This window comes from Rhinopithecus bieti, unplaced genomic scaffold, assembly GCF_001698545.2.
Source record: "Rhinopithecus bieti isolate Rb0 unplaced genomic scaffold, ASM169854v2 scaffold_79793, whole genome shotgun sequence".
In the NCBI taxonomy this organism is placed as follows: Eukaryota; Metazoa; Chordata; class Mammalia; order Primates; family Cercopithecidae; genus Rhinopithecus; species Rhinopithecus bieti.
Genome location: NW_016829883.1, coordinates 15609 through 29950, shown reverse-complemented (window position 1 = coordinate 29950; position 14342 = coordinate 15609). Strand labels below are relative to the sequence as shown.

The 14342-nt window shown below is 53.9% G+C and overlaps 1 protein-coding gene across 16 annotated transcripts in view; it reads left to right on the top strand.

Annotated features, from left to right (window-relative positions):
• The window catches only part of PML (PML nuclear body scaffold), a 52253-nt gene extending 40330 nt beyond the window's left edge, over positions 1-11923 (top strand). For 3 of the 16 annotated variants that reach the window (XM_017865101.1, XM_017865100.1, XM_017865097.1), the window contains one exon: positions 374-1562. In XM_017865101.1, coding sequence (XP_017720590.1) covers positions 374-1123 — 750 coding nt within the window. In that variant the 3' untranslated portion in view covers positions 1124-1562. The other 13 variants (XM_017865098.1, XM_017865096.1, XM_017865103.1 and 10 more) reach the window with 10 other exon arrangements.
• Positions 11924-14342: the final 2419 nt, after the last annotated feature.

Sequence of the window (14342 nt, the reverse complement as noted above, 5' to 3'; positions counted from 1 at the left end):
AGGCCTTTGTCTGGAGCTTCCTTATGCATTTACTGTCCTCTAAGTCCTCAGTGAGGAGGGCTGGACAAGAATCCATTCCTTGGTTTATTGCAGCCAGTGGGGGCCAGTGAAGGGGTGTGACGCTACAGGGCAGCTGTTCAGGGGCCAAACAAGTGAGGTTTGACTCCATCCATGTAAGAAAGAACTGTAAATCCATTCCACAATGAAACAGGTGGCCTCATGGGTAGCGACCCTTCTGTCCCTAGAGGTTTATTACTAGAGGCTGGGCCATCACCTGTCCAGGGGAAAATGGGATCTGAATAGAGTGAAAGGTTGGACTGGGTGGCCCCTGAGGTCTCTTCCAGCCCTCAGTCTGAGGTTCTGTATTGGAAAGTGCACGGAGCCCATGGAGACCGCCGAGCCACAGTCCTCGCCAGCCCACTCCTCGCCAGCCCAGTCTCTGCTGAGAGCACAAGGAGCCTCCAGCCTGCCCCGTGGCACACACCACCCCCCAGCTTGGCCTCCCCACCAGCCCGCTGAGCAGGCTGCCGTCCCCGATGCTGAGCCTCACAGCCAGCCTCCTGATCACCAGGAGCACCCTGCCGTCCACCGTGGGATCCGCTACCTGTTGTACAGAGCACAGAGAGCCATCCGCCTTCGCCACGCCCTCCGCTTGCACCCTCGATTGCATCGGGTCCCTACTCGGGCTTGGTCTCCCCATGTGGTCCAAGCCAGCACTCCTGCCACCACAGGGCCCCTCAACCATCTTGCTAATGCCCAGGAACATCCTGCCCAGCTGCAAAGGGGCATCAGCCTACCCTGCCGGATACGAGGGACTGTGCGATCCCGCAGCCGCTCCCTCCGGGGCTCCTCCCATTTATCCCAGTGGCTCAACCACTTTTTTTCCCTCCCCCTCTCCTGCATGAATTCTCAGCTTGATAACTCTTCCATGGTGGGGGCAGGGGGAGGCAGAGCCCAGACTCTTGGAGCAGGTGTTTCCCCTGGGGATTCTGTCAGAGGCTCCATGGAGGCTTCTCAAGTCCAAGTGCCTCTGGAAGCCTCTCCAATTACATTCCCACCACCCTGTCCCCCAGAAAGGCCCCCCATCAGCCCAGTCCCAGGGGCCCGTCAAGCAGGCCTCTGAGAGTGCTACCCTTCTCTTATAACCTTGCAGCCAACACCCCTGCCCGGCCCCTGAGCTGCCTCCTCTAGCCCATGCTTTCAGGCCCTGCACAGAGTACGCATTCATTAATTCTTGGTAAAGGAATGAATCAGTGAATGAATGGCTACGCATGGACCTCTGGGCAGGGAGACATGGATCTTCTCTGGCTGAGAGGGGAAGGCTAAGGCATGGCTGAGACTCAAGCCACCATTCCAGGACTCTGCCCAAGAAAGAAACTTTTGTCACCCCTGCACCCTCCTGTGTTCTGAGTCCCTGGCAAATAGCACAGCCTTCCATGCCCTGATCCCCACCCCAAGCCTTTCCACGGGGCCTCTGCCAGGATCTAAGCCCATGAGCACAGGGACTGGCTATCCCAAGACCTGGCAGATTGGCTGCTCAATAAACACTTATTGAACCATCACCCTTGCGAACCCTTATTCCATGACCATCACATTCTCTGATGGATCCAGCTCCTCACTGCAGGCTGGTTCTGTCTTCCCTACGGTGGAACTCGGTTCTCCTGTGGGGATACCATGTCCCCTCTTCTGCCCACACTTATGGGCATCAGAGGTGGGAGGTAGGGTCAAGGCCCTGTGCTTCCTGGACTGTTGCATCCCCCTCCTGGCCATCTGGTAAGATCCTCTGTGCCTCTGAGGATCCTCTGTCCCTCTCAGGGTGGGCCCTATGCTCCCCAGCTCATCTCAGACACTCACCTGCCTACCCTCACTGAGGGCAGACGTGAGCATTCGCCTCCTAGATTTCTTCTCCCTGCTCAGGTCCTGCCTTCCTCCTGAGTGAATTCTACATCCACCAACCTGCCCGCCACTCCTTGGCGTCTCAGGGGTCGTCACACCATTCCCCCCGACAACTGCCTGCCCCGTGGCTGCGCCCTGCGCCTCGCCATCACCGAGCACTGTCAGTCCCTCAGGTGTCCCCCTCGGACTCTGACCGCAGCCTCCTGTTCCTTGAGCTCTAGGTCCTACCTTTTCCTCCCTCCAGCCCCGCACACTTGCCATTTCGTCCCATCGTTCATCAGGATTGCAGCTGCCTGCCCAGCAGAAAATCCTGGAAGGACTCAGGTGCTTGTCACCTCTGTGCTGCCACCTGGAGGCCGAGATCTGCGGGAGAAAGGCCTGGGAAAACTATGAGTGGTTGTAACTACTAAGGGCTCCTTGGTTCTCTGCCCAGTATATCCTTTTGTTCTGCAGGGCAGACCCCACCTGCCTTTCCTCACTGGACCCTTGTCCCAGCCTCACCCTCAGCTGGTGGTAGCACCTTCTGCTCCAGGGAGAAGACAGGAGCTCTCCAATGGCATAGGGACAGTTAACACCTTGCTCTCTATTTACAGATCCCCATCACGTCCCTTCCCTGTCCTCGTTAGGGTGGAAGGAACATCTGCCTGCCTCCAGGACTCACCCTGTGTCCTGGCCCCAGACCTTGACCCCCTGGAAGCCTCACTCCTCCTCCTCATCTGTCTTGCGTCTCTAATGCATCCACTGCCTTCTGAACGAAACACCCTGAATGAGGTCTTTCTCATGTCAGAAAACTCCATCCACTTCCCTCTTCAGCTGTCGGCTCCCCTTCCTCTGCTTTCCTTGTTTACACTTCAGCCCCCTCCTTGCCCCTTCTTCACTCCACCTCCTGCGCTTCCCCGCCAGTACCAGAGTGGCCTCCATGCCTCTAGCTGCAGTGTCGTGTTTAGTCCTTATTATTCTTGACTGGCACCGGGCCCAGTCTTTCCTGGAAAGATTGCCTGCTCTGGTGCAGCTCTGGGCACTCCTCCCTCTCCTCTGCAGGCTCTGTTTTGTCTTGGGTGTGGTGCTCCTCCAGCTTTGCTGCTGGGCCCTTTCCTCTTTTCGGTCTGTGTATTCTCCCAGGTGCTCTCAGCCATGCCCCTGACTTCAGTTACCGCCCAGGGGTAGCTGATACCCAATGCTCGCACCTGCCTGCCAGACCAGTGTGGCCAATGACCTTCTAACAGCTCCGCATGGATGCCCATTGGTACCTCAAACTCAGCACCTCCTCCTCCCCTCTCAGTAGCTCACCCCACTCTCTGCCCCGTTGCACAAGCCAAGACCCCAGCCACCCAGGGCACCCCCATTTTGACTATTCCTTACATCCAACCAGTTATTGAGTCTTGTCTTTCTAGGGTCTAAATTCCTCTGAAATCTGGGCACTTATTTCCATCTCATAATCTTGGTAAGATTAAAGCTACCACTGACCCTGGGTAGAGGCAAAAGCCTGGGAAGGAAAGGTGGAGAACAGGATTGGAATGCCAACAATGTCCCCAGACGTCATGGACAGTCAAGTAGAGGGACCCCAGCAATATTAGGGGCGGGGAGTATCTAATGCTCAGCTATCAGCAAGGAGTCATTAGGGGCTATCCAGTGAATTAAGGGAGGGGGTAAGAGCACATTTCAGGTGATGATGAATTAAATACCTAGGAGCTCACATTAGAGAGCAGGCCTGGAGATGTGAGGAGATAGTCAGAGGACTGCTGCTTTTGTGTATGTAGCTTTAAGACACAGGTTTTAAAAATTGTTACAGGAGTCCCAAACTTTAGAAAATATATATTTTAAAACCCCAACAAATGAGGTCCCCCCCTATGCATTTCTTACTCAACTTCTGTGCCCTTTCCAGACCCCTGGTGCCCTAGAGTACCCCCAGCACCCCCACTGCAAATTCCTACTCCCCAGCTTAGAGGGAGGGGGTGGGGTGATATTCCCAAGTGACCCCGGCTCCTCCTAACCCATCTTCCCCAGCTGTGCTGCTCATATCCAGCCTTACAGTGAGGAAAGTTGCAGAATACTGGTCTGCTACGATATTACACTTTCCAAGTGTATCAGGGCATTAAGGGATCCCTCCCTTGAGCTTCAGCTGTGTCCTAGGGATTCAGTGAGAGACTGCTTGTGCAAGGAGGAGCGAGAGGCAGCAGGGCATAGTCATGGGGTGGAGCGGTGAGTCCCCCAGGCCTGGTTGTGGAGTACCTGGGGTGAGGACTTTGCTTAAAAACTGTCAGAGTGGGACAGCAATGCGCCTGCCCTGGGGCCCCTGCTTTAGGATCCAAAGTGGAAAAGATAGGTGTTCTCACTCACTCTTGTGACAGATTACTGGTTCCGGTGCCTTGGTGGCAGCAGCAACAGAAGGGGACCAATGGGAGGGGGCAGCCTGTGGCAGAAGTGGCAGTGGTGATGGCGAAGGAAGGGAGGCCTGTGGAGAATGGCTGATCCAGGGAGGGGCCGTGGCACTGGTGAGTGTGCATCTGAGAAAATGAAACGGAGGTGCTGGCCAAGAGGCTGGAGCTAGACAGAAGGGCAGCAGAGGCCACAGGCTGGCCAAGTTTATGGTCCAGTTCACTGATAACGTGTGCAGTATTCCTGGGGTCTTTGAGGCTTTGCAAGAGCTGGGGTTTTGTGTCTGCAGAAAGACAGCAGTGCATGTGTCTTGCCAAACTGATCCCAGCTGTAGCTAATGCATAAGTGCTCAGAAAGTTCTTCAGGAGCTTGAGGGCTCTGGATGAGCATGAATGTCAGATGCTCTGTATCTTCCAGAGGCTGGATGCTGACTCTCAGAGTTTGGCTTGTGTGTGTTTGGTTGATGAGCAAACCTGGAATGAATCAGTGATAAGGACGATTGTTCTCAAGCTGGCTGTACATTGGGGAGTTTTCCCAACTACAGATTCCTATGTCTCACGCCCCGAGATTCTAATTGAATCAGTCTTGGCTGCAGCCTAGGCCTCAAGCGATTTTTCTTAAAGCTACGAATGCCTAGCCAAAGTCAAGAACCACTGAATCGGATTCATTGCATGTCTGGTAGAGGAATGCTGATCGTTTGTTTATAGATGTGGCAGTCTTGAATGCAGGTGACATTTTCATACCGGGGTGTGATACAGCAGAGGAGGGGAGAGGCTGGATCTTCCCTGATGCACCTCCTAGACTTTTGGAAGGTGATTAAAGTGCCAATCCAGCCACTTCCTCTGAGCATGCTTGGGACAACTGTTAGACCTGTTGTGTTGAGTTGGAATGCAGTTGACCTGCTCAGGCCGGGAGATCTATGAGGAAGGGGAGTGAGATGGGTGTAGCTCATGGGCCAGACTGCATGTGTATCCAAGTTGCATGTATATCCTGAAAAAATCCCGGCTCTCACGAGGCTCAGCCTGAACACAGTTTTGCATTCAAAGAAACAATGTCCATGAACCAAGTATGATAAATAAATAAATCCCAGTATTTACTTGCATCTTTTGAAAGAACATTAAAGGGAATCCAGCTCATAACCCCAGCAGCACTTCTTCAGTCCCTCTTCCCCTTTTCTTTGGCGCCTGGCATCTTTCACTAGGTAGCAAAGCTTTTCCCCTTCCTTCCCAGTCCTCACACGCAGGCTCAAGACTGTATTTCCCATCCTCTTTCTTCTGTCTCCCTTCCTTTTCTCTTCCAAGTAAATCTAAGCCTTTTCTAGTGACTGTCCCTCTCTATGCTCCCCCGACACCCAGTTATCCTAATTTGTGAAATAAGGCCAAGGTGTGGGGCCTGGGGGCAGAACGGGAGAGTCTCCCCTAGTGAGCAGGGAGGGGAGTATGTCCTGCACCAGGCCAGCCACTATATCTGATGGCCCTGCTGGCAAACCTGAGTCTTTCGGAAAGTCTTGTTTAAATGCGTCAGCACTCCCCAGCCGTGATGCTGGAGTTTAAGGTGGGGCAGGGGAGAATTCTGAGTTCACAGCTGGCTGGAGTTCCAGTGAGACCAGCTCCATGGGTGGCCATACTTTATGGAAGTTCCCAACGGCAAGAGGAATTTTGGAGGAAGTGAATCAGGGCTGAAAGATCCAGCCTGTCCTCCATTAACAAGCTCGGTGGAATGGGGTGTCTTTTTATTAAGGGAGAAAGCAGAGGTTTCTTAGAGAAGGCAGCTCTGGTAAGTTTAGGATAAGGGACTTTCCCTGGCCCCAGGACAATGGAAGGCTCTAAAAATGAGGTTCTAGTGGCTGCCATAAATGACCCTGCTGTAATGATGGGAGAGGTCACCTAAAGAGACAGCACTGTGGCTCTCCAGGGAGCTCTGCTCTTGGAAGAGCAGATCTGAAGGCGAGAAGACTGGTTCTAAGGCCGAGGACATTGCCCCGAGCTTTGTGGAGGCACTCAGGAACACAGGGGCATTTGCAGTTGCGTTTGGAGCAGGAAGAAGAATGAAAAAGAGGAAGTCCTGTGTGCCATGTCAGTAGGTGGCAGCATGGACTCAGCCTCAGCTATTGGCACCAGGGATCTGAACCAGGGAGGACCCAGGAGGGGAGCCCAGCCCCTCTGCCAGCTTGTGGGAGAGTGCTGCTGCCCAGTGAATCCTGGAGAGAGGAAACTGGGTTCTCCCTAAGCGGGAGAAGGTGGAGCCTCTAGCCACCCAGCTACAAGCTAGGAAGACACCTTGTAGAAGGCTCCTTACAGGGAGGAAACCGAGTCAGGAAGGTGAGACAGCAGTGTGGGCTCACCTGGAGCAAGACGCGTGAAATCAGCCTTTGACACCGTGGCTGAATGAGGATCTGGAGATGCGAGGCGCTGGTCTCTGACTAGATCCCTGGATATGAAGAGGCAAAGCTAGCTCTGGATGGATTCATAGTGAGTGCTTCTGACAATGACTGGCAGAAAGCTGGCGAGCCTGGAGCAGGGCTGTGAAATGCAAATCAAGTGAAACCCTGCCACTCCTAGGAAAACCCACCACATCTTAGGTTACTCGTAGGCGGAAATGCTTTTTCTCTCAGTTGAAGCTTGGCTGGAAACAGATGTTTATTTGGGCATTGGAAGGGTCTGGGGAAATGCACTGTCTCCTAGGCCAGGGACATTAGCCAGAGGCCAGAATTAACTGAGGCTTTAGCACCAGGTGACACCAACTTCATCGAGAAGCCAGAGGCAGTCCATAAAGAGGAAAAACCCAAGGCCTGCCCTGGACTCTGTCCCCGCCATGCTCCCAATTGGCCCTGTGATCCTGGCCACGTCTCTTCCTTGCTGGTCTCTGGCTAACGTCCACAGGTGGTATTCACGGAAGGTTCCAAGTTGGTCACCAAAGACTAAACATCTGGGCTTGGCAGCTGAGCAGATGATAAGCAATTAACTCTGTATTACCATCAGAGGCACCACCTCCCTCTGTAGTCCCAGTCCCTTGGGAAAATCTCAGAGCTGGAGCCCTTCCCTCATCCTCTGGCTGCCCAGCCTATGGCTTCTCAAACAGTGTTCCCACCAGGACCTTGGGGCAGGAGAGAACACCTCACCTGAAGGACTCCCAAAACTCAGGTTTCTCTAAGCTGCTGGGTCAGATGCCAAGGGCCTCCACTGCTCTCTCACTGCCAAGGACCTGGGTGTCCACCTAGATGTGGCCTTCAGGAGGCCAAGCAGCCCTTCCCTTTGCCTTTGTATAGGACACTGGCACCTTGGCTGACTTCGGGGACAAGAAAAGGCAGGCTCCTGACCCCTTCCAAAGAATCATCTGGGGTTCAAAATGAGGCTTCTTTCTCCCGTCCCAAGTTTTTGGTGTTTCTTCTGAGTCTGCTCAAAAATATGAAATTAGGAGCAGACATCTCAGGTCCTGCCTGCCATAGCAGATGGCTCCTTCCCTGAGCCTCCATAAGCAGCACAACACACTCGTGCACACACCCACTGGCATTTTCTCTCACACTTCCATACGCTTGTGTCAACACGGGTTCACAGCTCACACTTAACTGTACATGCACACACAAGCTTAGCACTTGGATTCATTCCCACACATGCACGTTCACAACCTGTGTGTGTCACCTTCCCTCCCCTACTCATGAAGGTGTATGCCCTGGTTCACACACGTAACCCTCACATGTGACACACCCAATTCACACCCATTCATGCACACATACCTTCTCTTGTGCATACATGTCCCCTTTCCTAGTGGTACACCCTCCTTCATGTGCACGCAGATGCCCCCAGCTATACCAGCTTGCTGGTGTTCTGCACAAGTGCTTGCCTTGGCGCTCTGAACCCCTGACACTTGGTTTTTCTGTGTTGCAGTCCTCCCGAGAACTGGATGACAGCAGCAGTGAGTCCAGTGACCTCCAGCTGGAAGACCCCAGCACCCTCAGGGTCCTGGACGAGAACCTTGCTGACCCCCAAGCAGAAGACAGACCTCTGGTTTTCTTTGACCTCAAGATTGACAATGAAAGTGGGTTCTCCTGGGGCTACCCCCACCCCTTTCTAACTTAGTCTGTGAGTCCCAAAAAGAAGTGCAGGCAGAGCCATCTGTCAGGCACGGGAGAGCGCTGAGCTCTGGCCAACAACTGCAGCCAGGCTGGGCAGAGCACTCTGGCTCACCTGGGCTCCGGGGGTGTCATTTGCTGGCTTGAATAAAGATGTCCGCCTTGTCCAGTGCCTGAGTGTGCGAGGGAGGCAGATGCCTCCACAAGTGCACCTCTGACCAGTTCTTCTCTTAGACGGAGAGCCTGGGGAACACACTTCTAGACAGAAACACAATGCGCGAGCTCATTGCCATGAGCCCAGTCATCCAAGTAAGGCCTCTGGCTGTGCTACACGTTTCTGAGTACAGGGCCAGTCCCACAGGGGGCTGCACAGGACTGCCCACAGATCCAAGGTCACAGAGGGACCTTATTCTGGAAGCCCCTTGACTTCCTCCAGTGCTTACCCTGGCTCTGCAAATGCCTCTCCTTGAGCTAGAGCCCCAGGACCTACCCTGTGGCATGGACTCAACATTGGGGCTAGCCCAGCCAGACAGAAACAGCAAGTGTTTTCATGGTACAGGAAGGTCATTTGCAGACCTCAGTGGGAGGCTCTGGGCCTTGCTCTGAGTGGAGTGCTGTCTATGTCCCAGGACTGTAACTGGGCTGGGGTCCTTGAGGGAATTGGAGGAAGGAGCATGGGATGGAGAGCTAAGTTCAAACAGCTTGAGATCTCTAGTGTCAGTGGCTAAGGCTGACAGAAGACAGGAGGGACCTGGATCCATGGAGTTTGGCCAACTCTGGGGCTGGTAGTGAAGAAGGGAAGAGCTGGATCCCCAGCTGGTGAACAAAGTGTTTGGAGGGCAGCCGAGCCTCCCCTTCTGACTGCTATCCTATCAGAACCAGGGTCAGAGCTGCATTTGGGGGCTGATGTGTGGCTACTGCCAGCAGGCCCCAAGGTGAGGTCTCTAGATGGTGGGTCAGCAGCCCTAGAGGACCCCCTGCTCCCACCCCAGAGCTCTCTGTGCCCTGGGTCCTCACCCTGCCCTTCTCTCCTGCCCAGCCCAGAAGATTAGCCAGCTGGCTGCAGTGAACCGGGAAAGCAAGTTCCGCGTGGTCATCCAGCCCGAAGCCTTCTTCAGCATCTACTCCAAGGCCGTGTCCCTGGAGGTGGGGCTGCAGCACTTCCTCAGCTTTCTGAGCTCCATGCGCCGCCCTATCTTGGCCTGCTACAAGCTTTGGGGGCCTGGTCTCCCGAACTTCTTCCGGGCCCTGGAGGACATTAACAGGCTCTGGGAATTCCAGGAGGCCATCTCAGGCTTCCTCGCTGCCCTGCCCCTCATCCGGGAGCGTGTGCCCGGGGCCAGCAGCTTCAAACTCAAGAACCTGGCCCAGACCTACCTGGCGAGAAACATGAGTGAGCGCAGTGCCATGGCTGCCGTGCTGGCCATGCGTGACCTGTGCCGCCTCCTCGAGGTCTCCCCGGGCCCCCAGCTGGCCCAGCATGTCTACCCCTTCAGTAGCCTGCAGTGCTTTGCCTCCCTGCAGCCCCTGGTGCAGGCAGCTGTGCTGCCCCGGGCCGAGGCCCGCCTCCTGGCCCTCCGCAATGTGAGCTTCGTGGAGCTGCTGAGCGCACACCGCCGTGACCGGAAGGGGGGTCTGAAGAAGTACAGCCGCTACCTAAGCCTGCAGACCACCGCGTTGCCCCCTGCCCAGCCTGCTTTCAACCTGCAGGCTCTGGGTACCTACTTTGAAGGCCTGTTGGAGGGTCCGGCGCTGGCACGGGCAGAAGGAGTCTCCACCCCTCTTGCTGGCCATGGCTTGGCAGAGAGGGCCTCCCAGCAGAGCTGAGAGGAGGGGGTGACCAGCTTGGAGTCTCTAGTGGGCAGAGAGGGATGGGGTGCCTGAGCCAGGCCCCACCCATCACAGCATTCCCAGGTCCTGGTACCCAGCCCTCAGTTGTCATTTGGTTCAGAATCAGTTCCCTTTCTCTGGGACCAAATTTCTCTTCTCTAAAAATCCTACAGAGAAGGTTCCAAAGCTGAGCACCCACCACCCCAGGTGTGCACCAGACTCCTAGCTCCCTCCTTCCAGGAGCTAGAACCAGGGAGGTCCTGAGTGAGGAAGTCATGACCTCTGGGCTCTCTAGGTGGCCCTGGTCTTGCGCCATCCATCCCACCTGCCACTACCTTGGGTGTCCTTACAGCTCAGTCCTGACCCCAGTCCCTGCCCCAGGACACCTGCTGACAGCTCCCACAGAGAACAGTCTGAGGTGATGCTGGCTACAGCCCCAGCAGCCCATGGCAACTCAAAGTGCCTTCCAAACCAAACTGCCCCTCATGAGGTTAGGGTCCCTCACCCTCCACCTGCCCAGAGGCCAACTCTGTTCCCTTCTTTCATCCCAGAGGGGCCTCATCAGCAAAGACAGAAACTGATGTTCCATGCGTGTCCCTGCTTCCAAAGCCTGACCTTCCAACGCTTGCTTCCTTCCTCCTGGCTGCACAGACACCTCTACTTGGCCACAGCTTTGCTCTTTGGTCCTCAGGCCACCAGACCCCTCACAGCATGGCCTTTGGCTCTTCCTGCACTGCCCTCACCCTCAGCCGTCCCAAGGAGTGCCCAGCACTACTCAGTATGTAGTCCAGGACCTGCGGCATTAGCATCCCCTGGGAGCTTCTTAGAAAGGCAGACCCGTGGACTCTACTGCAGGCCTCTGGAATCAGAATCTTCAGGATGGGGCCCAGCAGTCTGTGTTTTAACAGGTTCTCCTGGTGATGCTGGTGCATGCTCACGTTTGAGAACTGCTGCTCTCATAGACTGCTCCTCCACGGAGCAGTGTGGAACAGGAGAGAAAGTCCCGTCCCTATCTCTGACTGTGCAGTGAGTGTGGCCTAGGAACAGGCCCCTTCCCAAGCTCTAATGTCCCCATCTGTAAAGTGGACTGGTTGGCCTCCATGGTCTCAGAGCTGCCATCCCTCTGTGCCGTCCTGCATTTTTGGGAATGGAAAGCAGGCCTCTGAGGCAGTGGACAGGAAGCTTTCTCATCCTTGAATTCTAGCTCCCATTCCAAACTGTTAGTCCACAGCGTTGTGGTCACATCAGAGGTCAACAGCAGAACAGAGGCAGGTCAGGGTTGTCCTCTCTGATTAGTAGAACAATGGACCCTTCCTCCTCCTCCCTCCCTTCCATCCCTTCTCATTGGCTCCCTGCTGCTGGGATGCTTTCCAAGATCTCTAGCCTCCATGGCTGATGACCTCAGCTTTCACATAGGTGAAATGTGTGTGCCCATGCTGCAGCTCCATCCCATGGGGGCCCTGAAGACCCACTGAGGAATTCCGTAGGGTCTTGTTCCCACAATTGGAGTGCTGGCTCTAACAGTGAACTTTGATGCATTTAAAATAAGATTCTGATGCCAGACTGTTAAAGCAGGCGTTGGTTCTGAAGCACTGATGGAAATAGATTGATGCAGATGGAAGGAGGAAGGGAGACTGGGCCCACTGATTTCCAGCCCCACCATGTGCGCTGTTTTCAGATGTGACTGAGGGGTGTTCTGCCCTGCCTCCACTGTCACAGTCTTTAATAAAGATGTAAATCTTGAAAGCCTGATGCTCCAATCACAGACCCTGCTCAGCACCCCCAGAGGAACCACTGAGAAGCCTTTTGCCTGGATAGGAGGGGGCTCTCCCAGGCATAGGCTTGTGGTCACTTGCCCAGCACAACTGTGTTTTGTGGGGCATCTTTTAGGACTTAGCAGAGCTGAGAGCCCTTTGTTGCTCAGTGCTGTGAGCCTTAAGCATGTGAACCCCCATATGACAAGTGGGGAGACCCAGGGTAGGCTTGCCTTGGGATCATCTCCAAATGGGAGTGCCACATGGAGAGAAAGAAACACTGATTTCAAGAATTACTTCCTAGAGAAAGTCAGGAACCAGAGACCAGAGTCTGCAGGAACTTTGCCACTGCCCCTCACCGGCTAATCCTGTACTTCTCTCTGTGTTCCTTGAGTGACAAGTGGTAAAACCCTTAAAAAGAGAGGTGTGGGAGGCCCAGGACTTTGGTAACAGGTGATGAATGTGTTGTCTTGGCCATCACAGATGGAACTTCGGTTAGTACCCGAGGGATTCCCATGGCACAAGCATTATAAGAATTAGTCCACCACTGGTGTGGGTGAGCAGCCAGGTAATGGGAATTGATCAGTGCCACCACCCTTGACCCCAACTACCATCCCAGATGCCCAGATTCCAGTCCTGGAGTTTTATTCTCAGCTTGACCCTTTGACCAAGAAGATCCAGTCCCAATATGTCACCTGTGCTTCATCTTTGGACTATATATCTCATGTCAGCTAATGGGAACTTACTGGGTTAGAAGTCAGGATGCAGAGTTTCAATCCTCACTTGGTAGTCTGTGGCCCTCTTTGGCACATTTACCTCCCTCCTTGATCCTCAGGCCACACCTCTGTCAAATGGGATAATGTAGCTCCTTTTGACTTCAAGGGATCTTTGTGGGAACCAGTGAGAAAATGTGTGTGAAGATAGCTTTTTGGTGTATTTTGAAAGTACACAAATTTAAGATCTTACTGCTTTATAAAATGCTTTATGAATTATAGGAAAATAAACACATTTTCGATCTTAGAAAAAAACAAAAACAAAGAAGTGGACTTGTCTTCAGGGTAGCAAAGAACAAGATCTGGGATGAACAAACAATTGTGGGTGTCCTGGGGTCTGAGGGAGCCAAGATGCAAGGGGCCCACCATGGAGGGGCTAGGCAGGAGGTGGCACTGTGCTCCCAGAACACCCAGATGGGACATTTCAGTCACTGGGGCCTGGAGTAGAGAACAAACTTTCTGTGTGGCAGCTCAGCCAAGCCCTGCTCCAGGGTCTCCTTCTGAGGCCCAAGGGCCTCACACCCCTGGGAAAGTCATTTAAAAATCTGCTTTGCCCCTACCCCAACCTGGCTCTTAGCTCCAGCTACTGTCCCAGAGCCTAGCCAGGCTGTTTTCCCACACTCTACCTCCCCTTGTCTTGGCCCATGTCCACCCTTCTCCCTGCCCATGTCCACCCTTCTCCCTATCCCAGCCTTACTCTGACTCCTGACCCCAACCCTGACCACTCTCCATGCCTCAGAGTCTCCCCCTCAGCCTAGCCCTGCCAGCAGGCCCCATCTCCTCCTCTGACCTCAGCCTTGTCTCCGCCTCACACCCCAGGTGCCTCCAGCATGTATGCCTGAGTAAGGGGCTCCCTTCTCACCTTTCTTCACTCCTCACAATTAAGGAAACTCCATGGCTAGTGTGCATACCACCCAGGCTGGGATGCACCAAATGTCAAGTCAAAGAGGGTAGGACACTGGGGACCCTGCCTGGCAAGAAGGGGAGCTGAGCTAGGGCTGCTCCCAGACTCTGCCAGCAGCAGGTGCTGCAGCCCCCACACAGTGCCTGGCAAAGGGCGTGAGCCATGTTGGTGCTGGTGGTGCTGGTGGTTTAGGCTCCGGCAGCTCAGTCCTTTCTAAAGTTCTGTGTGCACTTCCTGTGGTATGGGAGATAACTGGAGATATGAGACATGTGGAGAAACATTTTTTTTTAATGTTAAACCTTTTATATTTATTTAACATCTGTTAGAAACAATACAACCAGGCCGTTCATGGTGGCTCACACCTGTAACCCCAGTACTCACTTTGGGAGGCCGAGGCAGGTGAATCACCTGAGGTCAGGAGTTCGAGACCAGCCTGGCCAACATGGTGAAACCTGTCTCTACTAAAAATACAAAAATGTGCTGGGTGTGGTGGCCTGTGCCTGCATTCTCAGCTATTCGGGAGGCTCTAAGGCAGGAGAATAGCTTGAACCTGGGAAGTGGAGGTTGCAGTGAGCCAAGATTGTGCCACTGTACTCCAGCCTGGGTGACAAGAGCAAAATTCTGTCTAATTCTGTCTCAAAAACAAAAAGAAAGAAAGAAAGAAAGAAAGAAAGAAAGAAAGAAAGAAAGAAAGAAAGAAAGAAAGAGAGAGAGAAAGAAAGAAAGAAAGAAAA